This window comes from Amphichorda felina, assembly GCF_050947745.1.
Source record: "Amphichorda felina strain 45539 chromosome Unknown scaffold_2, whole genome shotgun sequence".
In the NCBI taxonomy this organism is placed as follows: Eukaryota; Fungi; Ascomycota; class Sordariomycetes; order Hypocreales; family Bionectriaceae; genus Amphichorda; species Amphichorda felina.
In genome coordinates, this window is record NW_028145048.1 from 1,819,953 (window position 1) to 1,847,578 (window position 27,626).

The window sequence follows — 27,626 nt, forward strand, 5'->3', positions numbered from 1 at the left end:
CTTCCTGATCTGCAAACTGGCACGGGGCGGGGCCGGTTCGCTGCCCACCATATCCCGAGGGTGGCAATGAGTCCAACAGTGTTTTTTTTTGTTACATATTTCTCGCAGTAGCACTGTAGCAGGCAGGTATTATAATATCATACCCGTGATAGTATATACGAGACGCTTTGGTATCCTTCTGTCTTTGATGAAATGAATGAGATATTAATGGCTATGGCCAGGGCGGGACGATCCCAGCACCGCCATCCGGGCCACACACGAGTACGTACGTACAAAGTACGGATATTACCTAGGCTCTGACACAGGAAGATGGGTGCGTAGGGGATGGGAGGAGGGGTGGATCGAGATCGGGATATTTCCCCCCCCTTTAGGCGGGTGAAGCCGTGAGGGGAATGGGATCCAGGGACGAGGAGCTGGTGGTGACGAGCCAAGCGAAGACTTGCATCTCGGCTGACGTATACATGTATTACTCCGTACGGGGGATATCTTTTTAGGGAAACAATTCGTCTTGGCGTGATCTTGGGATAATCATGGTCGCCGGCGCAGCGGCCACGCTCAGGAGGCGGTGCGTATTTCGCTTACAGGCGTGTGCGAGGGCGCTGACCTATCAAGAAAAAAAGAGAGGGAGCTATGGTTAGGGGGGCTGTGGTTATCAGGTCGAAGATCGACGAGAGAGGCCTTTTTCTTTCAGCCTTCAGGGTGCACATGGGATGCGCATGGGATGCACACGCGGGATATTCTCGAGGCTGCGTGCGTGGCACACCTGCACGTCGTCGAGCATTCCGCTGTGCGGAGAAGGCACCTAGTACTATGGCATTACCCGTGAAAAGAGAGACGCCGAGGCGGCTTTGGACCTAGGGTCGGCGTGTCAAAGGCCTAAAGTCTGACACATTCGTGGCGAAAACGAGGAGCAGCAGGGAGGAGTATAGGCTAGTCGTAGAGGCGACCATGGCCAAGGATGGCCAAGAGAGAGCTGACCTGGGAGCCAAGTTTAGTAGCGGTCCCAACCGTGACGGTGCCCTTGGCCCTTTTGGGTGCCCCATAGGGAGCAGCCCTTGGCAGGACGTGGCGGGGGATCGCGGGACTTCTACTATGTAGATGAGTGGTACTTTGGTCGGTGGGCTCGGCGTTGGAGCAGTGGCAGATAAAGTACCTCCAAGAGTCCAGTGGGCGTACGAGTAGGAGCCAATGTCGATGCCGAGGACTTGGCAGCCCGAGAGTGAGGCCGCCGTCTGAGGAGTTCCTGTCACTCGTATCTACTCGTACATATCCGTACATGTGGAGGAGAAGAGCAATGGAAAGCTAAGCAGTAGGATCACCCGGGTCCATCGGAGCAGGTCGACCGGTGGTTAGGCACGCGTCGTCGGCTCGCTAATAGGTCTCATACGGAAGTACGGCTGGATGTGGGTTTGTTGGTGAGGTGGGAAAATTCGGTGGGAGAAAGATGGGAGAGTTCTGGATGCAGGGCAATTTCAGCAATTTCAGGCCCGGCAAGAGGGTGCCGTGCCCAGGGCCCAGGCCGCATCTGCCTAGGTATCGACTAGTTAGTGCGGCACTGCAGCAGACTGGTACGACTGCAGCCCTTCTCAGCCTTCTCGAAACGTTCTGGGGCAGTTTACGGGTACTAGCAGTCCCAACTTCCCCATTCTTGGAAGTAGATTCAACGTTTCCATCCGCGACCCAATGCCACCTTACGGGTACATAGTAGCAGTCGAGGCGGCGTCTAGGCGTCCGCACTGATAACAGCCCGGGTAATCGCTCATATTACTCCGTACTCGTAATACCACTATCGTCGCGAGGCAGAGTCCCCATCCGCGTTGGTCTGCCACGGCCGCCTGGCCCAGCCCGCCGTTTCATCATTCATGTGCCTCTTTCTTCATTTAAGCTCCGTCGCCCCTGTTGTGTCTGGATCTTCAATCTCGTTCTATTTCGGCTGTTTCATCTCATCTCATCCCATCCTGTTATTACTTGGTTATTATTAGATGGTAGCCATATTACGAGTACGAGTGCTAGATCCGTCCCCTGGGCCTTAAGCACTCGTTATCACTCTCTTGATTTCTCGTGGCGACGTGACAGCCAGCCACACAACTTCGACCGACGCCCCCCGACCGCGAAGCTGAAAGAGCTGAGAGACGAGTCGGTACAGGTCCAATTAGGCGGACAATCAGCTCTGCTGGCTGACGACCATCGACACCTGCTTCGACCGTGAGAGAGAGAGAGTTGTTGTTCCGTGGTGAACTCGGGGCCGCCCCCATTTGCCCCTTCTCATCTTCGACCGCTGTTCTGGCCTGTGGCGCCTCGCCGTCTACATTGTACATAAAACCTAGTTAGTAGGTCATTTCTCTCACCGCAAGGCTCCATCTCCGTCCAATTGCCGGGCCCCCAGCATATGCTGACCTGCCCCCGGATCGGCTTGTTGGGGTCAGAAGGCCCAACAAGGGCGAGGCCAGCTGGTTCATCCCAGGCTTGTGATCGCCGTGTCGTGCAGTGAGCACCCGAATCTGGTGCATGCCTGCCCATCGCACGCGACACCAGCATAGGAGCCCCATGGGCCCTGACGTTGCAGGCCGCTGAACGATCCGGCCCCGAACAGGCTGACTCTGGTAGCTTAGCACTCTAGCGGTCTAGCCGCCTCACACACGCAGATCCGATCTCCCGGTCCCGAGCGGCCTGCGTCTCGGGTGTGACGTGAAGGTTCCTCACTGCACCGGTGTGGCTTCGTAAGTTCAGGTGGTGTGGTCCACACAGGAGGGCCACCTAATCCTGTCCACACAGGGCCACTGGAGTCGTGGGCAGCCACCCCCCCTAAGCCACTGACAACGGCCGCCATCAGCGGTGGCTCTTGGCCCTTTTTAGGGTCCTGAACGCCCAGCTCTTCCACGTCACTGGTGTCAATTGCAGCTCCCCTCAGTGGAGGACTGGAGGTCAAGCTGCACGAGGCTGCACGTCCCCAAGATGGTGCGCATCATACCAACCCGCATCCTCTCCTCCTACAACCTCCATTTCTCCCCTTTCAACTCCACCACCTCCTCTCCCCCCTCTTCTTCCTCCATCCCCGACAAAGCCGCCGACTGCCCCCCAAGGACTGGCAAGCAGAGGGAGATGCGCTCCAAGGGAGATTCCGTCAGCCCCGTGAGGGACCTGGGCGCCAATGGTCTTGCCCTCAGGGTCGCCATCATTAAGGTACGTGTCCCCGTTACCTCTTACCCGTCTGCTCTCCGCTCCCCGCTCTCCCCCTAGTTCCAGGGCTAACACATTATCCTCTGTAGGCAAGGAATCTCGCTGCCAAAGACCGTAGTGGCACCTCAGATCCGGTGAGTTCGTCTCGAGACGGGGAAATGGACCCTTCCCCTCCTCCTCCTCCTCCTTGGGCCTACCCCCCACCTCGTCTCTTGTCGACTTGGTCGGCTCTCCACTAACACACCGCCCCCCGTGACCTGCAGTACATCGTTCTCACGCTCGGTGACGCCCGCGTCGTAACACACACCGTCCCAAAGACCCTCAACCCTGAGTGGAACGTCACCGAGGAGCTCCCCGTCAGCTCCATCAACAGCCTGATCCTTGACGTCACCTGCTGGGACAAGGACCGCTTCGGCAAGGATTACCTTGGCGAGTTTGACCTGGCCCTCGAGGACATCTTCCAGAACGAGAACCCGGCCCAGGAACCAAAATGGTACCCTGTCAGGAGCAAGCGCCCCGGCAAGAAGACGGGCTACGTCTCGGGCGAGGTCCTGCTGCAGTTCACCCTCTTCGACAGCACCAACGCCGCTGCCACCCCGAGCCAGATATTTGACAAGTTCAATGCTCTTGTTTCTTCCGTCCCCATCGCCGGGACCACCCCATCGAGGACCCCGGTCCTGGCTCCCGCGACCTCGAGACCTGCCCCTCCCGTGGAGCCCCTGTCCAAGTCGGGCACCAGCGATGACGACGACGAAGAGCTCGAGGAAATCGACGAGGAAGACTCGGCGGACGAAGTCGAAGATCCCACAAAGCCCGAGACAGCTGAGAAGCGCAGGCGGCGCCTCAGGATCAAGGGTCTCAAGAAGAAGCGGCGGCAGAACCCCTATGCATTCACCAACGGCGATTCGGACCTGGTCGGCATCATCTTCCTCGAGATCTGCAAGATCACCGACCTGCCCCCCGAATCCAACCTCACCCGCACAAGCTTCGACATGGACCCTTTTGTTGTGGCATCTCTCGGCAAGAAAACGTATCGTACAAAGCGCGTCCGCCACAACCTCAACCCCGTTTACAACGAGAAGATGATTTTTCAGGTTCAGAGCCACGAACAAACCTACTCTTTTGCCTTCACCGTCATTGACCATGATAAATACTCTGGCAACGATTTTATCGCATCCTGCAATCTGCCTATCCAAGACCTCATCGAGAAGGCTCCACAGGCGGACCCAGAGACTGGTCTGTACGAGCTGCAGGAGCCCGCCGAGTACACGCCAGCCGCCTCATCTACCAAGAGTCGGCTCAAGAGGCTGGGCATGTCAAGGTCTCCCTCGACGCAAAGCCTCAGTAAAATGATCCGGCCCGGGCTTACCAAGAGTGCCTCGAGTACCAGCACCGCGACACAGGTATCCGTCCAGGAGACGGCGGCCAGTGCCAACCGCGGCGGAATGCTGGCAGCCCCTGGCGCCGCTTCCGGAGCGCCCACCCCAAGCGCCGAAAGTGTCGACCCATTAGCTGAGACGGTGGACAATGACTTCAACGAGTACGCTGTGCCTCTGCAGCTGAAGAACCTGGACAAATGGGAGGCCAAACACAACCCAGTCATCTATCTGCGGGCCAAGTACATGCCGTACCCTGCGCTCCGCCAGCAGTTCTGGCGGGCTCTGCTCAAACAGTACGACACCGATGAAAGCGGCCGGATAAGCAGGGTCGAGATGACGACCATGCTGGACACGCTCGGTTCAACTCTCAGAGAGTCCACCATCGATAGCTTCTTCACACGGTTCCCGCATAAAGCGGCTGACAATGAGGATACATGGGACCTCACAATGGACGAGGCCGTCATCTGCCTCGAGGATCAGCTCGAGGCCAAGAGCAAACCTAGCATAGGAGACAAGCTGAAGGGTATCGTGCCTGGGGTGAAGAACCTCCGTCTTCCCCGCCAGCGAGGCGAGGCGAGCGACACGTCCGAGCCATCGGGTGCGTCGACTCCCTTGGGCAACACTAGCAGCTCGGAATCTGCCACCATCAATGTCCCCGAACTAAAAACCCCTGGCGAGGAAGGTGAATTTTTGGATAAAGATGACCTCAATGATGACCGCGGTGAAGAACATGTGGTCGAGATCAAGGAGTGCCCCATCTGCCACCAGCCACGTCTGAACAAACGCAGTGACGCGGACATCATCACGCACATTGCCACATGTGCCAGCCAGGACTGGCGACAGGTGAACCACGTCCTGATGAGCGGGTTCGTCACCGCCAGTCAGGCCCAGCGCAAGTGGTATTCCAAGGTCATCACCAAGATCTCGTATGGAGGGTACAAGCTGGGCGCCAACTCGGCCAACATTCTAGTCCAGGACCGTATCACGGGGCAGATCAACGAGGAGAAGATGAGCGTCTACGTCAGACTAGGCATCCGCCTCTTGTACAAGGGGTTGAAGTCGCGGGAAATGGAGAACAAGAGGATCCGCAAGATGCTCAAGAACTTGAGCATCAAGCAAGGCAGGAAGTTTGACGACCCAGCATCCAGGGACGAGATTGAAAAATTCATCGAGTTCCACCGGCTGGACATGTCGGAGGTCCTGCTGCCGTTGGACGAGTTCAAGAACTTCAACGAGTTCTTCTACCGTGCCCTCAAGCCAGGCGCTCGACCCTGCTCTGCGCCTGACCACCCAAAGATCATTGTGTCGCCGGCGGACTGCCGGAGTGTCGTTTTCAACCAGATCACGCAGGCCACCAGCATCTGGGTCAAGGGCCGCGAGTTCAGCATGAAGAGGCTGCTGGGCAACGCGTACCCCGAGGACGTAGCTCGGTACGACGGCGGCGCGATGGGCATCTTCCGCCTAGCGCCGCAGGACTACCACAGGTTCCACATACCCGTGGATGGTGTCATGGGGGAGCCCAAGACGATCGAAGGCGAGTATTACACGGTGAACCCGATGGCCATCCGCTCCGCGCTGGACGTCTACGGCGAGAATGTGCGTGTGCTGGTACCCATTGACAGCGAGCAGCACGGCCGGGTCATGGTGATTTGCGTGGGGGCCATGATGGTGGGCAGCACTGTCATCACGCGCAACGGCGGCGAGCATGTCAGGCGTGGTGAGGAGCTGGGCTACTTCAAGTTTGGCGGGAGCACGCTCCTGGTCTTGTTTGAACCGGGTAGGATGAAGTTTGACGATGACCTAGTGGACAATTCCACGGGGGCCCTGGAGACACTGGTAAGCAACCCCCAAAAGGCTGAAAGCGCATCAGCGGCGACGGCAGCTGACAGAGCATCCTTTGCAGATCCGGGTCGGCATGTCCATCGGCCATTCGCCAGATGAACCGCAGTGGACGCCCGACATGCGCAAGAGTGATAAGGATATCACGGAGGCCGAGAAAAAGGAAGCTAGGAGGCGAATCCAGGGCAGCGTGGTGCTTGAGGACTCGCCGGAGGGCAGTAGTGACGAGGCTGCTGCGCGGGTGCGGAAGTCTGACAAGGCACCCACTGTGAACACATTGGCGGCTTCGGCCATGTAGGCGCTATTTGACACCATACTGGCCAAACAGGTATAGATGGGGACTGCATTTGGGGGGGCGGGGGGGCGGGTGATAGATTGGGGGGAGTATTTGCAGGACAGACAGACTGCCAGGGGGGATATACATTTGTGGCAGAGCGGCCGGGATGATGTGATGATGATTGATAGCGCTCATTTCTGCATGGTGGTCACAGAGCAAGCGTCTTGGGATTTGTTTGCGCACACACGATGGATATAGCATATATATACTCATATCGGCGAAGCAAACACATATCACTTATATGAATGGCAAAGTCTTGCCGAAACTGAGGCTCGGTGAAATTTGTTGTGTGTTGTCTATTAGAAAGCCTCGTACTAGCTATGAGTACTACTCGTAGTACTTTCAAATCAATGCGCCATCCGTGCTGCCATGTGTCCGTCGTTTAATGCCAGAATCAATCAATCATCAACCCTGCCAAGTCCTAACGCCCAGCCAGTGACGGTTGTTCAACTCGCCTTAGTGCCGACTGAAACCGAACCCTCCAAAAGGGGGTAGTATATAGTAGTATAAGAGCAAAAGCGCGAAAGGGCTCCGCCGGCGTAGCCCGTCAAATCAGTTTGGGGAGGGGGGCATACACCCACCACCAATCCATCAGTTTTTGCCCGATGATGAACTGCTACTGTTGCTGCCGCGGCGGTCCTGGCTGGCGGAGCTCTCGGGGGACACGGAGCGGCGCGACGGGACGAGCGCGGGGGCCGGCGACGGGATGACGGACGGGGTGGCGGCGACGTCGTGTTCCGTCTTGGGGCGGCGGGACTGGCGGAACGAGGACGAGATTTGCTTGCACAGGTGTGCGGACATGGTGTATGTCGGGGCCATGATGGCTTGTGCTGGTGGTGTGATGTGTTGTTGTGTTGATGTGTGATGGTGGTGTGTTTTTGTTGGTTGTGTTGCGTATCCAAGTACAGTGTTATAGGTAAGCGTTGTTGAACGCCAGGGCAGGGGGGGGGCAGAGTGTCTTTTTATTTGTTCCGCAGGTTTGGGGGGAGGGAACAGGATTGGTACGAGAGGGTGGAAAGAAGTCTCAGAGGCTGGAGAGACGGGAGAGATAATAGTAACGGAGGCAGGAGGATAGAAGAAGGTAATTCTGTCTGACGTGGCCGAGTCGTTCCCAAGGGAAAGTGGGCTGATATATCGCCAGAGGCAGGAGGATGATGTGATCAGCAGGGGGGGTGACACTGTGGTCCCCCCCCCCTCCGTGCCTGCTAACTCGGTGTGGCCGGCCTCTGGGCGGGCTTGGACCGGCTGGGACTGGCCTTGGGGGTTTGGACTGGCTCTTGGGCTGCCTGGACTGGCCTGGAGGCTCCGGGGCGGGGGTCGAAGGCGGGCAGGGCCCAATCGGCGGCGCAGCAATGGTCAGCTGCGAGGATAATGAGTCAAAAAGGGCAAGAGAATACTTCAGAAAGTGCTAGTGCTTCTAGAATTCTGGGGCCGGTTAACCGTTGCTTACCACCAAGTTCAAGCTGTGCTCAGTCATACTGAGTGAGGTTCGCACCCGGATTGATTGTCCGGGCAAGTGAGACTGAGAGGACCCTGAAATTGGGAAGGGGGGGTCCGGCTGCGTCCTTCCCGGTTGGTTGCGCCGGTGGCCTGATGGGCTGCCTCTAGCCTAATTTCCTCTTTGGGAAAGTCTTCTCTCCATATCACGCGATTAACAAGACGATATACTACCACATAGGTAGTAGAGCAAAGGTTATAGTAGATATTTCATGTTATATCGCTTCGTGGGAGGTGTTTCAATCTTCCCTTTTTCAATCCTCTCTTTCCTTTTTCATTTATCTTTTGATATAAGAAGCAAAAGGTGTGCTAATTTGATAAGGCCTTTAGAGTTATATACGTACCTATGGTAAGGTTGTTCTAGGTTCTCGCCCGCTCCCCTCACTCGCGATAGTCACAGCACGCGAAGTACAAAGAATTCATTGAATTTTCAGCTACGTCTTAGTCATCTCTCCCGGAGAGATATAGGGTATACAACCGCCAGATATTACCATACCAAAGCCATCTTGAATCCAGCAAAACGCCCTTGACATCGCAACAACAAACAGTCAGAATGCAAAGCATGGAAAGCACCTCCAAAACAGATCAGGCGTACGCCTTGGCCACGTTGAGCGGTTCTACTGGCTGGCTCGAAAACGCCGCATGCCCAACCTTGCTCGCCACTCCTCCGTCGTGAACGACTCCCCAAGACAGCGGGAGGGACACCATGTCCGGCCCCTCTTGCGCTGACCGGTGGCATCGCGCGCTGATGACGGCGGAGCATGACCCTCCTTTGAGTGCCAGAGGGTTGCCCGCGCGGCGACCATCGTCACCGGCCGGAGGCAGGTCAGCGCGGAAGAGGGAGAGACCGCCGACCATAACAGCAGTCAGGGCAAGAAGACCCAGTAGGATGACAAGGGGTAGCGGGTTGAGGCCGATGGACGCTACCTCATCCAAGACCACGAGGCTGAACGACTGGTTAAGCATGAGGCCCATGGCAACAAATAATGTGAAGAGTAGCCCCGACAATACTCGCGGCAGCGTCAGGTACAACGAGCAAGTCTGAGACCCCACGGGCTGACCGGAAGAGACACGCAGGTATGGTTGAATCCCAGGCACCGCAAACCGGGAGAACTCGTGCGAGAGGTAAAAGACGCTCATCAGAGCGTTAGTAGAAAAGTAGAAGCCGACGAGCAGCACATGCGGCAGCGCCATCAGCATCGCGTAACCGAGTCGCAGGACGTTGGGAGGGAGAGGATACGTCGATGTCGCCTTATTGAGCGAAACAAACATATCTTTCGGGGAATCAATAACAGCCATCCCCAGCATCGCCCCTGCCATGCCTGTCGGAAGCAGCCACGTCACAAACCACACGAGCCATCTCATATTAGACGGCGTATGTACCCAGCGATGCGACTGCGAAAACCAATATCTACCTTGGCCGCAGCCCCAGCCGGTGGAAACAATGTCAGCCTTGGTAACCAGGCAGGCGCCCTCGGTAGTCTCGTCGGGCTCCTGAAGGAATGAGGCGATGGCATCGCCAATCGTGATGAGAGGGCTGCCGGGAAAGAGTCCGACGAGTGCCACTCCCAGAGCAAGCACGAAAAGAAGGTTGAGGATGGCGACGGCGCCAAGGAGCGGGCCGTTGAGAAATAGAGAGCATGAGGTTGAGTTGTCGTTCGATGTCGTCTGGGCAGTAAATAAGATGGAATTATAACTTGACCAAAGTGTTAGTCGAGCAACCATGACAGTCCTCCGCTCGGGGGGGGGGGGGGGGGGGACAACTTACATTACTTGACTGCTCACAGCGATGACGACCACCAGCACCGACAGCACAGCTCTCCCCTTGGAGATGGCCCCAAGGTTCCAGATAGAGGGAATCCCAATGTCAAGCCAGCGCAGATTTTCATGTGCGGCAGCAACTTCAGTGCGCGTGGGACTCACCAGGACTTGGGTCGCGTAGTTGGCCCCGGCGATGAAGAACAGCCCGAGCACATTGAAAACGACGTGAACTACCGTATCAATGGCGCTCATCTTGCTGCACTTGCCTGTCGCAATTATCACCGGCTCTGCTGAGAGTCGCTTCTTGGTAACGGCCACAGCGACGCATATAATGGCAGCCAGCAGGATTACCATCGCTGTCACCATGTTCAACGCGATACCCCCCTTCCATCCTGACATGAACTTGCCCCTAACGCCACCCTTTCTGTTCCCCGAACCCAACATGTTCTCCAGATCCCTTCCACGAGACCCCATTCTCGAATGGCTCGGGAAGAATTCGGCGACTTGTGAGTTCTCATTGTGGGTGTCGTAATAATCCAGATTGTGCGGGTTGCCTTCGCGCTCCCTCCTGCGGGCGAGCGTCTCAGGGGTCTCGCCACGGATAAAGTTGACGACGTAATCGGGGATGATATCGTTCCCTAGAACGCTGGATGCTGGTCGTAGGTTCATCCAGCCACTGCTCCGCCGTGTGGGGAATGAGGTGGTCCTGGAGTGCTGTGCTGATGATTCCGAGATGGAGTGGCTCTGGAAGGGCCACTGGAAAGTCGGGCGGTTGGAGGAGGCTGTTGTCATATTGCGAGGCGCCGGGCTCTCTTGTCCAGGAACCTCTGGTATACTGGTGCCAGGTCAGACGGAAGACTTCTCCCTAAGATAGATGGCGTGCCCAACACTTACGTGTCGATAGTCATGGAGTCGTTCCCAGGGTGTCTATCTAAGGACGGCCCCGTACGGTGCCGGCCCGAGTTAAAGATGCGCATCTTGTGGCAGCGGTAATGAGTGTCATATAAAGAAGCGAAGGTGAGAGGTGAAAGGTAAGAAAGACTGGTACGAATAAGTGGAGAGTTGCCAGCTCAGCACACGGTGGTACACACCCTCAACGAGTGAGAGGGTAAGAATAGAAGCAATCAAAAGTAGTGACGGTGAAGAAGCGAACGAAGGACTAGTTACTAGGAGATGCCAGCGAGGGAAACCAGGCCCGGACCCAAACAGACGAGGGGGGTGAGGAAGAGGAGAGGCATCTCTGAGTGGTGGGCAGGCGTGGCTATGTATGAGAGGCGGACAGCTGTGTCATGGCCGTTGGCTACGGGGGCCCGTGAAGGCATGGACGCATGACGGACGACAGGGGTGGGAACTATAGTCACCATGCGTTAACACTAAACGGCAGAGGGGGCCAAGAAACCCTTGGGCATGAACGGGGTGGAGGAGAAGCCAATGACAGGCCCAAATGGAGTCAAGTCCATCCGAGGAATGAGAAGTAATAAAGGAAACCAGGCTCTCTTGAGGCCCAAGAGAGTGCCAGGATGGAGGTCCCTTCCAGGTTGAGCCGGCAACCGAGACGGGCCAATCACCTAGGCCAAGGGGCAGCATACCAGCGATGCCGGGAGAGCATACCGGTGGTGTCGAGTGCGACTATGTCGCACGAGAAGAAGATGAGAGGGACCACTGGCAGATGTTTGGAGTTGTCCCACCACAACGCCCTCGACCAGGGTTGGTGTTTCAGATGGCGGGTCATGGCCAGGGTCCAGGCGACGGGTTCCATACTCCAGTCCGGCTCCAGCACCATCCAGGCGACAACGGCTGGTTGGCGGCCAGATATGGTCAAGACTGCCGAGTATAATACTACATCCAAAGTCAGTCGTCACATCTGGTTGGTGATGACCATGCAAACTACTATACGGATAATACTCGTCACTTCCAATGCCGAGCTGGGCGCCGGTGCGCGGGTGTCGCACCGTGGCACCGTTTCACCATGGCTCAGCCTCCCGCCTGCGGAGAATTTTGCGACTTGGGTCCTGGAATATTAGTGAGTGTATCACTGTACTGCCCGTCAGCAGTCGGCTGCTTAAATACACAGGGCAGCCCCGGATGGCTGGGAATGAAATGAGATGAAAATACGATGCGACACGACGTCTGTCCGGCGACAAGCTTCCAGGTTCCAGGTTGTTGGAACTTTAGAAGTGAAGTGAAGATGATGGACGAGAGAATTAGAAGGGGCAGGAACAACTTGGTGTTCCGTATTATACCTAGGTAGGTAGGTACCTTAGGCAGGTACTCACTCGTAGGCAGCCACCTCTATCCGTAGGTACAGGGAGGAAGGGAGGTGCGAGTACACGTCGTAGGGCTTCATCACCGCCACATTCCGACTTCATCCAAACAATCTGGAACGCGGAGTCGGATTCTATGGTGCCTTTCTTTTTTTTAATATAAAAAATTATTATCGCTAAAGTATTTCACCATGTGGAACGCCCAATTTCCAGGCCAGTCTCCACGTCCCAGGATGAAAGAATGCGACCACTACTTGTACAGACAAGACCGAATAATCACACCGTCAGCAAACGCCGAAATTCAACTTGCAAAACACCCTTTGACCTCGGCGAATTCCTCACCTGGCGTACGGGTGGAAGCCCCGGTTGCCTCCCCGCCCGCCGCCCCGGTAGTTCGCCCCCGGCTTGCCTGCATTCTTGGGCCCCGTGGGCGCGTTGGCCGGCGGCGCGTTGCCTCCCTCCCTCTGCGGCTGGTCGTCGTACATACCCTCGTACGAGTTCTGTCCTGCGCCGCCCTGGCCGCCTCCGTATCCTCCTGCGTGTCCGCCGTGTCCTGCGTGTCCGCCGTAGCCCCCGCCACGTCCACCCCGTCGGGCCCCGTGAGGCTGCTGCTGGTGTTGCTGCTGGCCATACTGGTCATATCCACCCGCGCCGCCTGCCATGTTGCCCTGCGCGCCTCCCTGCTGATTCATAATCTGCTGCTGCATCTGTTGCATCTGCTGCATCATCTGAGGGTTCATGTTGTTCATCATGTTCTGCCCGCCGTTGGCCCCGGCAGCCCCGCCGCCGCCGCCTCGCCCCATCATCTGCTGCATCTGTTGCATCTGCATCATCTGCTGCATCATCTGGGGGTTCATCTGGGGCATCCCCCTCATTGCCATCTGCGACTGCATCATGGCAAAATACTGCTGCATGCGCTGGAGATACTGGGCCATGACCTGCGGCGTCATCCCGTTGCCCATGCCCTGACCCATACCACTCTGTCCACCTTGGTCGCCGCTGCGCTGGAACTTCATCCTCTTAGCGGCCTCTTCCTCCTCACGCAGGTTACCACGGGGTTGGGCCTTCTTCACTTCGATTGGCTTCCCATGAATCTCGAGCGGCACGTTGATGCAAGCGTCGACGCCTGCCTCACTCTCAAATGTGACGAATCCAAACCCGCGTGGTCTACCAGTGTCCTTGTCCATCATCAGGGTTGCATCTACAACACGGCCAAATTGAGCAAAGTAATCCTTAAACTCCTGGTCGGTCGTTTCCTGGCTGACACCACCGACAAAAATCTTGCTAGTCTTTTCCTGCTCATCCCGGGGAATGGCGCGCTTCGGGTCAATCTGAATTAATGGTTAGCACCTGAATTCTTTTCCAACAAAAACGGCCAAAGAGCCACTTACAATCTTTCCGTCCAAGAAATGTTCCTTCACCATAACGATGTTCACAGTCTTGGCATCCTTGAATGTCAGAAAGCCGAAGCCCCGAGACCGACCGGTAGCGCTATCACGCATGACGGTGCATTCAACTACCTCACCAAACTGTGAAAAGTAGTCTCGCAGCGATTCTATGTCTTGTCATCAGTGCTGCGCCATGAGAGTCCTAGGATACACCGTGACCTACGATCTGTGGTCTCCCAATTAAGCCCCCCAATGAACATTTTCCTACGTCAAGCTATTAGTATCATTGCGTGCATAAAACAAAGCGGTCCAAAGCGTCCAGTGTGGTTCTAAACAAGATGAGTTGCGTGGCTGACTGGTTCGGTGTCCCTGGCATATGGCTAACGGGCGTGCATGAGAGTTCAACGCAGCTAGCCGGTAGGCAATATCGAATGGCTTCTCATCCAGGCCGGTCAAGGACGAGATGGCATGGTACCAAATTAAGAGCTTGCAAAATGGCCCCCGGCAAGTCCAGCATCGCCGGGTACAGTGCTCATACGTCCAGAATCAACTAATTCCTCTCCTCCCATGTTTTTGATGGTTCAGAGTACAAGCGACAGGCAAGGTTTGGTGAATCTCTCAGTCTGGTCGAAGGGTTTGTTGAGTTGCGGGCTAAAGCTTTCAAGACCGGCAAAAGGGTGTCGGAGTAGCGTTTGATGTCGTGGTTGTTGAGAAGTCCAGCCATTTTGGTGATGGTCAAGAAAGTGATGCCCACCCACGGGATCGCAGTCAAGACAAAGATGGCGCGCCGAGATATCAAGTCATCTCTGTCGAAATCTTTCTCTTTCTTCGTCTTGTGCTATCGTCTTGGCTGATTCTCTCTCTCTTGCTAGGTACTAGCCTCAAGCGCTATTCGCTGCAAGTCTTGCCATTCTTGCGGGGAAATGGCAGCCACTCTCGTGGGAATCTTCCAGATCTCTGTCTCAGGGCTATAAAAGACCAGATGTTCGTTCTGTCGTGACTACTTGGTCGACTGGCTTTGTCTCTCTCGGCACATCCGCAAGTGGTATTGCTCCGACCAGATATGTGACAGCCTCCTCTTTGATAGGCTTGATGGCCGGTACGCACGTCTGCACTCCCGACTTTGATACAGCCCTTGCGGGTACCAGTAATCGCCTTCCTGGCCGATAAACTCTTCCAACCGCGGGGCAGCATATCGCGCAGCGTAGCTTGCTTGCTTGCCTGCATGCCTGCTTGGACACACCAAAAAAAAAAGCCAACCCCCAGTTTGCACCGCTAGCCCCTTTCTCCTAGGCAAAGACCAGGGTTCCAGTAGCCAAACCAGCCACCAATGCGATATTTGTGTAGCAAGGTACGTATGCCAACACCACCCAGGGGCAGAGCGACACGTACTTGTGGTAGTTCTCAAATGGAAGCCAGCGATAGAGCATCGCAAACAGGATTTTCACTGCAGAAGAAAACAAACAAAACTTACCCGTCTTCCTTGGCGCTTGCCTTGTGGATTGTTCCGTACGGTGGAGGTGTCGGGGCCTCTTCCCTGGGAGCGACGGTATTGCCGAGGCTCGTGCTTCCGCCGCCAAGATTGAAGTCAACATCATCGTCGTCATCGTCATACTCTTCTTGATCCTGATGCATAATCTCCGCGCCATCGGCGCCACCGTCGTGGGCAGGACCACCCTGATTACCAGCGTCAGGCTGCGGTTCGTTCACAGGCGCAGGCGCAGTCGCTGGCGGCGGAGCGGGAGCTGCACCCTTGGAGGCGTCGTTATCATCGTAGCTTTGTAAAACAGAATCAGCACAATTCCATAGCGATAGTAGCGGCGATGTTTCTGCCGGGCCGAAAAGCAAACAAAGAGACTCGGGTAACGTACAGGTCGGCGAAGAGATCTTCCTCAAAGTTCTCCTGTTCCGCCATCTCTGAGACAATTGCGCACGAGCGTCGAAAGTTTTAAACCACAGCGAGGGAGGAATCAGCCAAGAAGGAGAATAATGGGTAATTAAAGAAATGAAGGCGCCGTGGGCAAGAGGAGTGAAGGTCTTGAGGGAGGAGATGGTGCGGAGAGGGTCAGAATAGACTTCCAGCGTGGAGGCCAAAAGCGTTTGTTGACTAAGCAACAGTAGCCAATGGCAACCCCACCCAATGCGTCCCCCAAGGGGAAGCACTGGAGACGCCACCCATGGACCTCAGCTTCAGTGGGTTGGGTGCTACAGCCCCGCTAAGGGACAGCGGTCCTCCACCACTGCCAACCAGTCCATCAGATCATTGAGCCAGACTGCTGCCCGAGTCCGAGGCTGTCAAGCAGCTTCGAATTCATCCAACCCCAAGCGTGCAGGATGTGAATCTGCGCTGCCCGTCTCTTCCTTTCATTTCGACCTCCCTCCCCCAAACATGTGGTCCTCGGGCAGCGGCAGCAAGAAGCCCGCTCAGTCAGTATGTCATCCCTCTGCTCCTCTCCCTCCCGTGCTATGCCTCGTCGACGTAATGGCCGATCCGTACTGACTACCCCACTGCCGCAGGAAATGGTCCAGGTTGGTATGTTGAGGCCACCCAGCTCAATGCCCTCCGTAAAACTGTCGCTGACAAGAGATATCTCCTTGGCTGGATAGATCGTTCAGAGTAAGTGGCCAAACATCTGTGGCGGGGGACATGGGGAGAGGTGTGCTGATGTGTAGCCAGGTCTGCATCGCCATTCTGGAGACCTCCCCAGAGGGACACCGCGAAGAGAAATAATACGACGCCTTCGGGACCAGCCAGAGATCCCAATCTAGTTGTCGGCGCCGCATACTCACACGCCGATATCCTCAAGTTCGACTCATTGTACGTCGCTCTCCCGCCAACCCCCCACGTTGCCTCCACGTTGAAACCACCACCGCTGACGTCGCCACACGCAGAAACCTCTCCAAGACCTCCTCCCACCCAGACACCCCTCAATCCTCATCCTCACAAACCAAAGCCCGCGTCAGCGATGCCTCTCCTCCTCCGCGCACGTCGGGAGGGCCATCGTCTCCTCCTTTCAAGAACTACATCAACTTCCTGTCCAACACCAACGACGACTGGAAGGCGGACGAAGACGAGATGATGGGCTACGATGATGATGATGGAGATGATTTCGGCCTACCTAGTCTATCCAGCATGAAGAGGAGGGCAAGACGGCGCGAAACACAGGACAAAGGTGACCCAAACACCCTGTCTCCCACATTGGGGAGCTCATGGAACGACGTGTCGTCACGGCGGTACTCGAATAGTGCCGATATCGCAATTGAGAGACCTGCGCCGTCATACCCCATGCCAAAGAAGAGTGAAGGCAAGATTCTTCGCCCGCAGTACAAGGAGATCCTCAGAGGTATGTCTGCGAGCTCCATCAGCGAGGCAGAGAAAGACGGCCTGCTAACCCCATCTTAGACCCAGCAAACGCACTTCATCTCATCAACTACCCCTCGACACCAGCCAACGCTAGCTCCAAGGAGGCCGAGGCCGTCAGCGCAAAGATTACCCGGATCAACAAGTTCAAGAAGCTATTGCAAGCGTCCACCATTTCACTGCCAGAGTTGAGAGGACTAGCGTGGTCAGGGGTGCCCGAGGAGGTGCGTGCCATGACATGGCAGCTTCTTCTGAGCTACCTACCCACCAACAGTGAGAGGAGAGTCGCGACCCTAGAGCGGAAACGGAAGGAATATCTAGACGGTGTACGGCAGGCTTTCGACAGGGCCACAAGCACGGCCTCTTCATCCGGCAGGGCTAGAGGGCTCGACGAAGCCATTTGGCACCAGATCAGCATTGATGTTCCCCGGACAAACCCCCACATTGAGCTATATAGCTATGAGTCTACACAGCGATCGCTCGAGCGCATACTCTACGTCTGGGCTGTGCGGCATCCGGCGAGCGGGTACGTCCAAGGCATCAACGACTTGGTGACGCCCTTCTGGCAGGTCTTCCTGGGTCTGTACATCCAAGACAACAACATCGAGTCAGGCATGGATCCAGGGCAGCTGCCAAAACCAGTGCTAGACGCAGTTGAAGCAGACTCGTTCTGGTGCCTCACGAAGCTGCTTGACGGCATCCAAGACCACTACATTGTCGCCCAGCCGGGGATACAGCGCCAGGTCGCCGCCCTCCGTGACCTCACGGCGAGGATAGACTCGAAACTCTCCAAGCACCTTGAATCTGAGGGTGTCGAGTTTATCCAGTTCAGTTTCCGCTGGATGAACTGCCTCCTCATGCGCGAGATCAGCGTCCGCAACGTCATCCGCATGTGGGATACCTACCTCGTAAGCCTTCCCTACGTTTTTATATCCTTCCCACTCATCCAAAACTAACTCTATTTCAAAAGGCCGAGGAGCAGGGCTTCTCCGAGTTCCACCTCTACGTCTGTGCCGCGTTCCTGGTGAAGTGGTCCTCCAAGCTGGTCAACATGGACTTCCAGGAAATCATGATGTTCCTGCAAAGCCTCCCGACCAAGGACTGGACCGAGAAGGACATTGAGCTGCTGCTCAGCGAGGCCTTCATCTGGCAGAGCCTATTCAAGGGATCGTCGGCGCACCTCAAGGGCCAGCCGAGTCGCCCGGCCGTGACGAATCTGCAATTATAATTAATACACCTCAGCGTACATAATACACATACATACCACAAGCGGGTCAATTTTTTTCAAGCCTTGGTAGTTTCTTGGAGTCAGATATATATATTAACGTATCCAGAATGTATATCAGCTTTGTCTAGTATTCTATTTCATACATACAAGTAGTAAGAACACCCAATTACGCCGTTGATTTTCATCCCACCATCCCTATCAAACCGCGGATTGGTGAGGTTTATACACAGGGTCCAACGCTAACACGGTCTTTCTTGTCTCGACTCGTGCCGCCAGAACACATCATGCTATGCAATCTAAAACAAATCCAAACACTCGCCTCATGCGGCTGTTATAACGCCCCTTCAACTCCCGCTCGTAAGACAGAATCGGTATGTAAGAATGGCAAAGTATCAACTCTTTTTCTTCTCCAGACCCCCTCCCATTCGACTACATCAGGTCCCCGACGTAGCCGAGTGAATGCCTGTTCTCGTCGCACACGCGGGCCCACTCGAGCAGCAGGCGCCAGACGTACAGGCGCATATCCTCGCGGCGGAGGACCTGCTCAGACCACTTCTGGCCGCGCTCGGCGATAAAGCGGGCGGCCGTGTCGCCCTCGCGGGAGCCGGAGAAGTATTCGAGGGCCGGGTAGAGGTCGCGGAAAGTGTTGTCAAGAGGGATGAAGTGAACCCAAGGCACGAGACGGTCGTCGTGCCACTCGGCGTAGATGGTGGCCTTCAGGGGCACGCTGGTGGAGCGCATGAAGCCACGGAAGCGAGCGCTGAAGGAGTTACCATCCGCGTCGGGCAGGAACTTGTACTCGTACTGCTCCCGCATAGGCCTGGATTCAATCTCCTTGAAGTGTTCAAAGATGAATTTGCACTCGTCGGGTGGACACATGCGGACGAAGCCGACGTCGGCAAAGCCGCGGATCCAGGCGGCGAGGTTCTTTTGGAGAGTGTGTGGACTCTCGTAGATGCTGGTGTCGGGGAGCTCAAAGGTCATGGACCGGCCGTTGCCCTTCTCAGCCTGCTCAATCGTAGTAGCGTTGAACATGTCGATGAGGCGATGCCGTTGGAAATGGTGCCAGGTATCGGGCTTCGCGCGGCCGCCAGAAGCATCACCACGCCAGACGACGCCGTTCTTCTTCTTATTCCACGGGGGTCCATGGGTGTCGCCTCCCGAGTAGAACTCGTCATCAGTCAGGTACATAGCGCCAGGGATCAGGATCTCATTGTTAATGGGGAGTTTGGAACCCCCAAACAAGGGGATGAACTCATCGGTGGACGACAGGCTGATGGGCTCCACAAAACTCCCATGCAATCCTCGCAGGTGAGGCTGCTCGCAAGGGTCCATGGCCATGGTCCAGTTCGAGATGAAGCCATGGTAGGCGTACTCTGGGTCGTAATTTCGAGGGAATTCGGCGGGGGCCTTGTAGTCAGTCATGGCCTTGACCCCGTGGGCTGGTGATTTGGGACTGCAGGCCTTCACTGCGAGGTTCCAGTATTGTTTGTCTGGTCCTGACCACTTGGGGTCGTACTTGTCCGGCTTGGCAGAGTCGATGTCGGCCAAACCCCCGTATTCGGTGGTAACAGCATCCAGCTCCGGCATGACCCTCTCCTTCTTCTCCACGTCCACCAGCTTCGCAACCTGTTTGAAGGGAACCAGCAGGCGCGGCTCATCCATGTAGTTGATGGGCATGTCCACATCGGGCAGATGGTCAGCAATCTCGCCAACAAAGCCCGACCAGAGCTGCAACCAGGGCACGCGCCCCTCAGTATTGCCGTCCCCGAAGGCAGTGCCATTGCGCACCCTCACCACCCATGGCCACGAGTGGGCGTGCTTTTTGATGGTCTGGGGTTCCATGGCCCACCAAGGCGCTAGATCCTTGTATATGCGGTCGAAGTAGTCCTCAACGACGACAGAGTCGGTGTTGAGTGCGGCCTCGAACCAGCGGTCGAAGCCAGGGGGCGGGTGTCTGCCTCGGGCCTCGCGGTAGCGAGCGGCGGCGTCGTGGAGATCGTAACTGCGGCGGGAGAGCTTCTCCTCGTGGAGGGTACGGGCGTCCATCATGAGCTTCTTAATGGGGTGCTTGGAGCCGAACCCCACGGGCGAGTGTAGGCTGGGGATGTCCCATGACTTGGAGCTGTTCCAGAGGGAATAGTTGGCGATGAAAAAGCCGACGAGAAAAATGAGGGCGACGTAGCGGGCGACGAGTCGAGAGGGCCAGACCCGAGGGTCAAGGACCCTCAGCTTGTTGGTCAGGTTGGCGACCATGGCCTCTATCCTCCCCCAGGTTCGTTGTATTGACAGATGGCTGTTCCAATCGTCCACCGGCTAGTCAATGTCGCCGACGGCAGAATGCGCCACCATCAGGCGTCGCAACAAGCAGGGAGAATAAGCGAGGGGCGGCGCGAAAAAAGGAATCGCCAAACAAGAAGCGTATGTAAAGAAAGGAGGAAAGGGACGCGCAGTGGACGTCGGGATGTGAGCCCGGGGCGACCCAGAAAAAAGGACCCGTACGAGTAGAGTCGCTGGGTGGGATTACCAGGGGGCTGGCTGGCTGACGCAGGAGGCTCCAGGATTGCCGTGACACCAACACGAGAAGGTGGCCACCTCCCAGAGAAGCCACTCGAGAAATGGTCTGCCATTGGCACTGTGGCAGCGGCGGGATCTAGACTTCAGCCACCTCGTGCCGCCACTATTGTACGAATACCTCCGTAGAAACTGAAAAGTCCATGGCATCCATAGATCCGTCAGTGAATGTTCCATTCCAAGCCTCCTAACCATTCAAACTCTGAACTAGTGTCGCGTTGTCGAAACGTCATCATGCAAATCTCTCTTAGGACTGTCAATCCCCCGCCATTCCAGCAAGGACGCTGGTTTTTGAAGTTTCATCTCATCCATATGCATGGCCCAATACCAACCCTATACCATCATGTCACCCCACGCCAGCATTGCATAGCCAGGAGCCTAGGATCGTCTACAACCAAGACACTACATGATTTAATTAACCTTTCTTTCTGTAACAATGCCCATAGAAGTAAGGTGGTAGTAGCAAATGTCCCGAAGAGTTGCACACACAAATTATACGTAATGTACAGGGTAGGCAGAGCACTAATTCCCAGAGTGCACGCATCGAGGTAGGTGGTTATTATTATGCCTACCTAAGTAGTAGTACTACTACTAAATGCTCCGTACTATCCGTACGTACGAGTATACCTAAGGTAGTATCCGTACTACGGCAAGTCCGGTATTAATAAAGGCGAATTCTAAATACATGTTTGAAACATCCCCAGCCTTGGTAACTGAGAGAGCAAAAGCTGCTTTGTTTGTCCTAGTAGGGAATGGACGTTTGGACCTAGGCATCGAGGTCAATTGTCGCACCCAAAAAGCCCCAAGGCATTGCGTGTAAACATATCCGTCCAAGCTGGCAGAACTTTGGGCTAATTTTTGTTTACAAGGGCCCTCTTCTGCCCAGGCCCATACTCAAGGGCCTCAGGCACTTTAGAGTACTTGTACACAGGTTTACTGCGATCCTAACTTAGTAGTTGCATACCTCACGAAACCCCCCAACCCAGGATAGCCCATCGACATGTTTGGGACCCGGAGAGGCGACACCTAGCACCCACGCTCCGGTTAAACGTCGCCAAAACCACCAATCAACCAATCATAGCCCCGCCATTTGTGCTCGTTCCGAGGAGGCGAACTAACCAAACCTCATCGTCAACGACCGACCGCGGTCAAAAGCCCTCTCGACCTTGCCCGCCATCACCCAGCCGACCACCTCTCCACTCCCCTCTGGCATCGCATCGAGAGTCACCGACTCGAGCTAAAACCCACGATGCTTCCATCAGCGCGGACAGCGGCCTCAATGGCCCTGCGAGGTGCGCGAAATCATCCCTTTCCCGACCGGGGCACCCCGAAAACAGCTTCGTTACTGACGGGTATCTGACCATCCAACAGTCAAGCCGACCACCTCTGTCCTCCCCTTCCGTGCCGCCGCCGCCTTCGCCTCCTCCTCGCAACGCAATGCCAGCTCTCTCACCCCCCACGGTGCTGGCAACAGCCTGGCTAAGCCTCGCAAGGAGGTCCCTCTCCCTAGCCAGGAAGGCACCAAGGGCCTTGTCCAATACGCTCTGTACGTTCCCAATTCTTGAGATACAACAATCACGATCATGTGCACATGACTAACAGCGGACCGCCTGCCAGCACCACCCTCGATATCATGGCCAACTGGGCCCGCCAGTCCTCCCTCTGGCCCATGACCTTCGGTCTCGCCTGCTGCGCCGTCGAGATGATGCACCTCTCCACCCCCCGCTACGATCAGGATCGCCTGGGCATCATCTTCCGTGCCTCCCCGCGCCAGTCCGACGTCATGATCGTCGCCGGCACCCTCACCAACAAGATGGCCCCGGCCCTACGCCAGGTCTACGATCAGATGCCTGAGCCCCGCTGGGTCATCTCCATGGGCTCCTGCGCCAACGGCGGCGGCTACTACCACTATTCGTACTCGGTCGTCCGCGGCTGCGACCGCATCGTCCCCGTCGACATCTACGTCCCCGGCTGCCCGCCTACCAGCGAGGCTCTGATGTACGGCATCTTCCAGCTCCAGCGCAAGATGCGCAATACCAAGATCACACGGATGTGGTACAGGCGATAAACCTGCTGAATGGAGGAGGGTGTTTAGAATACTGATAGGGTGTGGTTGTGGTAGATGCTGCTTTCTTGTGTAAGGATGAGGACTGCCCTCTAGGCACTAGATGGAGGTGGAAATGCCGGCTTACTCTTTTCCTTTGTCCTCAGAATGTACATACCACGGGGTTATGGTAGAATGGGAGAAAGAATGTAAAAGCACGCTGTACTCAATTACGTCCCCCACATCACAAAGCAGAAATGCGAGCGGCACTAACAAGACGTTTCTGTGAATGTACGTGGGCTGTATTATGCCTGTGGCGAGCCGACTCTTCTCCTATTCACTGTTGCTACAGAACCCAGTCTTGAGGTGCCATCAATGCTGCCGCTCATCACCATCCACAAGACCCATTTCGAGACTTGTCTAGCAACATCCTGGTGTCTACAATCACCTAGTCACCCGCATGGGCCACCTCATATACAACATACAGCCGCTCGCCTCCTCACGTTTCGCCTGCCAAGTATGACTGCTGCATGAAACCCAATGGGAAGAAGTAACAAGGAAAGCAAAAACATAAAATAAACCGCCAGCGCCGAACGACCCAGGTGACTCACTCCCGCAGTGATGATACCCAAAATGAAGCCAAAGGCTGGAAATGTTGCAAAATAGAGAGGTGGAGTAGAAGTGCAGGGAGTTTCCATTACGGGAGGACCGCCAACCCGCTGCTCTGGCCGCTTCCTCAGCCACCCGGTATATATACGCGCCGTCTATTCCTGTCCGAAGCCCATTGTCTCCTCAACAGCAATCGTAAGTTTCTGCTGTAGCGTCTCCAGGTTCTTGTACGGTGGCAAATCGATACGATTGAAGCTGTCCGTGTGTTAGTCCAATTCTGTGTCGTTGGCGGGATACACCACTTACCAAGTATGTGCTTTGGGTAAGTTGGTAATCTCGCCCGCTCTTTCGATGGTGAAGCGTCGAGGACCATCACTTCCTTGTAGATCCTTGAAACCGTTAACCGGGATTCGAGAAGTACCTGTTGTGAATTGCAACAGTCGGGATTTCTGCTCTCCATCCCATGAGCGAACAGTCTGCCAGAAGTTCTGGACCACCTCATCCGACTCGGTGTAGCCGCGGTAGTCGGTATGCTTCTTCCAGTCATCAACATCAATCTCGGCGATACCTCCGATAAGAAGCTCAAGCTCGCGCTCGTCAAACACGTTGATGAGCTCGTGCGGGATGAGCTCCTGGAATCCTTCTTTGAAGGCCTGGAACTGCTCCGCAATGCGCTTCTCGATACGCCACTTGACCATCAGATCAACGTACTCCTTCTTGTTCTCGTTCGTCACCTCAATGTTCCGCCCATTGGGGATAAGATCCTCCACTGTCAGCACGCCGAATCGCTCATCTTCTGTGGAGAAGGTCTGCTCTAGAATTCCACCAGAAATGTCGTTGTCCAGCATCCACTGGAGCGACCGGTGGAAATCGGCATCGACACCCTCCATGTCAGCCAGGGCGACCGACTTGCCCAGCATCATCTTGTACAGAGCGCCAATAAAGAAAGCGTCCAAGAAGCGCCGGTGGAAGATGGCGAGGCCCACAACTCGCCCGATAAACTTGAAGTAGTTCAGATGTTCGGGGTTAATGCCGGAGTGGGGATTGATCTGTAGGGTATAGTTGTCGTGTGCCGAATACTCGAAGAGACAGTAAAAAGGGTTGAACATCTCATGCGAAAGGAGGAAAAAGAACTCTCGCGACACACCACCGTAATCGAGACCGTCCTCCCCATCAAATTTGACCATGAGACGCTTCTTCAAGTCCGTCGCTGACTGGCGTGTAATCTCAGCAAACGAGTCCTCAAAAATGTGCGACCGCCGGATTTTGATGTGGCACTGTCCGCTCAGAATCCGCATAGCAGGCTGAGATCGGAAGTAGATCAGTTTGCGCCTGAAGTCACGTTTGTACTGAGGCACATTCTGGTCCAGGGAAGATGGTAGTCGGGGGTCGTCCCAGGTGGTAGTCTTAGTGTTGTGGTCGACAAAATAGACCCTTGCCGTGTTTGTGAGACGCATCTCCCAACCACTTGGAAGGGGACCGAGTTGCGAAACCGGCTGCTGCTGAATCTGTCCGTTGGTACTGTTCTGACCGCCATACATCCGAATGTACTGTTGACGACGGGGGTCGACCCAGGTGGTTGTTCGGGTGTTGTGGTCGACGAAGTAAGGTCGACCCTCGGGAGTCCATCTCTGTTCCCATCCGGCGGGAAGCTCGCCACTACCTGGGCTCGTGGCGCCAGTGTGGATTGTAGTGTTGGCCCCCCCGCTTCCACTGCCTGAAGTGGTAGCGGTCGGGCTGCTGCTCCCCGGCTGCGATGGAGACCCTTGTCCCATCGTTGGGGAGCTGGCACCCGTGCGGTCTTCAGGTAGCGTACGGTCCCTGTGCCTCTGGCGTTCCACCTGGGTGGCTGCCTCTCTGCTGCGATCTTCGGCTGCACCATTGGCTGTGGGCCGATTCCAGCTCGTTGTCCTGGTGTTGTGATCAACATAGTAGGTTCGACCAAGATTGTCCTCCCGGCGCTCCCAGCCCGCCGGAAGACGGCCCTGAGCATCCTCGAAGGGGCTCAGCTGACTACTGTGGCGGGCATTACCGTTCGTGCTTGATGCGCCTCCGCTGCCGGCGACGCTGGATGGGCGAGCAGCTCCCGCGGCCTGGGGCGAAAGGGAGCTTCCATTCTGGTTTGACATGGCGGAGCTGGGACGGTGGTCCACAGGTGGCGCCGAGAGAGAAGACAGGTTCGAGGTACCATGAGCTAAGCCTGGGCGGCTGGACGAAGACTGGCCGCCTCGGACTGGAGTGGTGAGGTCGCAGGAGAGGTTGATAATAAGTTTTCCATGAACGACAAGGTTGTCAGTCGACTTTTTCAGATCGCGAGTAAGCATCTCGTCTGTACAGGTGCGTCAGCGTGAGCCAATTTACAACATTGGTAGGTGGGAGCATGGCTGAAGCCACAGCGTACCATCTGCATCGGGACCAAGCTCTGGGATTACGTCTCCGATTCGAATATTGATGACCCCGAGGAAACCTTGATCCTTCTTTTTAAACTTCTTCTGATCAAACACTTGGACAGCAAGGATGCTCGCTTCATTGACGCAGCTATAAATGGAATTAGTAACAACGAAATTCAATAATTGCTAACCGCGCGTGTCCTCACAAGTCAAAACTCTCGTTCCAATATGGGTTCAGGGTGCGTTTGCTGACGGCCGTCGTCTGTGTCTGCTCGCCATTGATGGTCGCGACTGCGAATGGGTCGGGGAAGCCTGCGACGGATGTCAACAGATGAGAGTCTTGAGGAGGTGCGCACACAACATACGGAACACATCTCGCTTATAGAGGCCGTCCGCCGCAATAACTGTGATGATATTAATACAAATCGCTCGATGGAGTCGATGGCGGGGGAGGAGTCGGGGAACGAACTGGTAACGCGAAGGTTGGGCCTGCTGCAGATAAGAAGTTAGAAATCCAAACATGTTACTACGCCGGGCGATCGCTAGATTAAGGGGTCTGTTAACTTACCCAGCCTGCCCCAAGTCTGATCGACTCATGGTGGTGGTTGTCGCCGTTTGTCAGCCAGCAGGACACGCCGCGACAGGACCGATGGGAGGAGGGGGACGCCAGAGCAACGCAGGCGGGTCGATCCGATAAAGATGCCCTCAAGACGATGATGTGAAGGTTAAGAAAGACAGAGACTCGCAGGACGCACGCAGCTAGAGGCGATGACTGGGCGAGGGAGGCTGCGGCAGGTGTTGAGGCTGTGCACAGTGGTCAGGTCAGAGTGACGGTTGGATGGCTTGGATGGCTCCCCGCTTCATGGTGCACCTCCCTCAGGTGCAAGCAGGGAGGACTGGTTGGGACGGACAGTGGCGACGACCTAGAATCGGAAGGTGATAGGTGTTAATTGCTGACAGGTAGGTACCAACTAGTACTTGGAGGTGCAAAGGCGCAATGGACAATGGGTGCGCGCCAGTCCCCGCAGCTATCATCTGGACAGTATCCAAACAGTAAATTTTGAGCAAATTCAGGAATCGTCTACAGCAATGTACACCTAGATGCGGGCATGGTGAGATGTTTTTGTGGTAAGATGGCGGAGCAAGTAATTAAGTGGTCAAATTCGTACACTATACTCAGTACCTTCTACATTGTACGGATAGGGAGTGTTGGAGGTTCGCAAGGGCGAGCGCCGGGTGGGACGGACAGCAGTGAGATACCCGCCGTCCCCGGCGCCTTGGAGGCCCAGCGCCAGCGCCCTGAACCGCTCAGCCGCCCTCCACTCTTCCACTGATGGCGTTGGCCGCGTTCCAGAGGGGAGGTGGGGTGGAGTCCCTTTGGTGGCGGCGGCTGGCGCTTGCTGGGCAGTTCCAGGTTACCATGGCTGGCCATAAATTGTAATACCATGCGCTAATATTACTTCGTACCAGCCCAGGAGTACGGAGATGTACGAAGCAGTTACGGAGTGATACGTGTTGAGTTCTACTCGTCAGGGCGGCCCATAGCAACACGATCAATCCGAACGAAGCTGACGACCATGGATACGATCTTACTTACAGCCTGACCAGTAAGTACCTACTCGTGCGCCTTGGAAGATCTTCTTTCCCTGAGACACAAAGTGACCCGCTTGCAGACAGTTAATGCATCAGACCTTTACTACTAGTATTGCTATGTGCTCTTGTCACGATACGCGCACGGGATTTCATGCATAGGTAGCGTCTTAACTACATAGTAC

General features: G+C 55.8%; 8 protein-coding genes across 8 annotated transcripts; 3 read left to right on the plus strand and 5 right to left on the minus strand.

The window, feature by feature from the left end:
- Nucleotides 1-2,955: 2,955 nt before the first annotated feature.
- PSD2 (phosphatidylserine decarboxylase-domain-containing protein) lies at nt 2,956-6,696 on the plus strand (the record flags this gene model as incomplete). The annotated part of the gene is made up of 4 exons (XM_083191602.1): nt 2,956-3,183; nt 3,270-3,314; nt 3,444-6,395; nt 6,463-6,696. The coding sequence occupies 4 exons, from the start codon at nt 2,956-2,958 to the stop codon at nt 6,694-6,696; spliced, it is 3,459 nt and encodes a 1,152-aa protein (XP_083052816.1).
- A 2,121-nt stretch (nt 6,697-8,817) lies between these two features.
- Nucleotides 8,818-10,901, minus strand: ACO1O0_002126 (uncharacterized protein; the record flags this gene model as incomplete). The annotated part of the gene is made up of 3 exons (XM_083191603.1): nt 8,818-9,928; nt 10,001-10,828; nt 10,888-10,901. 3 exons carry the CDS (start codon nt 10,899-10,901, stop codon nt 8,818-8,820), a joined length of 1,953 nt encoding a protein of 650 aa, XP_083052817.1.
- A 1,694-nt stretch (nt 10,902-12,595) lies between these two features.
- ACO1O0_002127 (RNA-binding protein) lies at nt 12,596-13,759 on the minus strand (the record flags this gene model as incomplete). The annotated part of the gene is made up of 2 exons (XM_083191604.1): nt 12,596-13,588; nt 13,649-13,759. 2 exons carry the CDS (start codon nt 13,757-13,759, stop codon nt 12,596-12,598), a joined length of 1,104 nt encoding a protein of 367 aa, XP_083052818.1.
- A 1,356-nt stretch (nt 13,760-15,115) lies between these two features.
- Nucleotides 15,116-15,560, minus strand: ACO1O0_002128 (uncharacterized protein; the record flags this gene model as incomplete). The annotated part of the gene is made up of 2 exons (XM_083191605.1): nt 15,116-15,422; nt 15,517-15,560. The coding sequence occupies 2 exons, from the start codon at nt 15,558-15,560 to the stop codon at nt 15,116-15,118; spliced, it is 351 nt and encodes a 116-aa protein (XP_083052819.1).
- A 474-nt stretch (nt 15,561-16,034) lies between these two features.
- On the plus strand, nt 16,035-18,234 carry GYP1 (GTPase-activating protein GYP1; the record flags this gene model as incomplete). The annotated part of the gene is made up of 7 exons (XM_083191606.1): nt 16,035-16,076; nt 16,163-16,178; nt 16,253-16,262; nt 16,323-16,463; nt 16,538-16,989; nt 17,049-17,914; nt 17,977-18,234. The coding sequence occupies 7 exons, from the start codon at nt 16,035-16,037 to the stop codon at nt 18,232-18,234; spliced, it is 1,785 nt and encodes a 594-aa protein (XP_083052820.1).
- Nucleotides 18,235-18,663: 429 nt separating this feature from the next.
- ACO1O0_002130 (uncharacterized protein) lies at nt 18,664-20,490 on the minus strand (the record flags this gene model as incomplete). Its single annotated transcript, XM_083191607.1, has 1 exon — nt 18,664-20,490. The coding sequence occupies one exon, from the start codon at nt 20,488-20,490 to the stop codon at nt 18,664-18,666; it is 1,827 nt and encodes a 608-aa protein (XP_083052821.1).
- A 1,597-nt stretch (nt 20,491-22,087) lies between these two features.
- Nucleotides 22,088-22,876, plus strand: ACO1O0_002131 (NuoB/complex I 20 kDa subunit family protein; the record flags this gene model as incomplete). The annotated part of the gene is made up of 3 exons (XM_083191608.1): nt 22,088-22,100; nt 22,180-22,354; nt 22,411-22,876. The coding sequence occupies 3 exons, from the start codon at nt 22,088-22,090 to the stop codon at nt 22,874-22,876; spliced, it is 654 nt and encodes a 217-aa protein (XP_083052822.1).
- Nucleotides 22,877-23,616: 740 nt separating this feature from the next.
- RSP5 (NEDD4 family E3 ubiquitin-protein ligase) lies at nt 23,617-26,448 on the minus strand (the record flags this gene model as incomplete). Its single annotated transcript, XM_083191609.1, has 7 exons — nt 23,617-23,716; nt 23,768-25,790; nt 25,863-25,999; nt 26,058-26,163; nt 26,217-26,255; nt 26,321-26,343; nt 26,420-26,448. 7 exons carry the CDS (start codon nt 26,446-26,448, stop codon nt 23,617-23,619), a joined length of 2,457 nt encoding a protein of 818 aa, XP_083052823.1.
- Nucleotides 26,449-27,626: the final 1,178 nt, after the last annotated feature.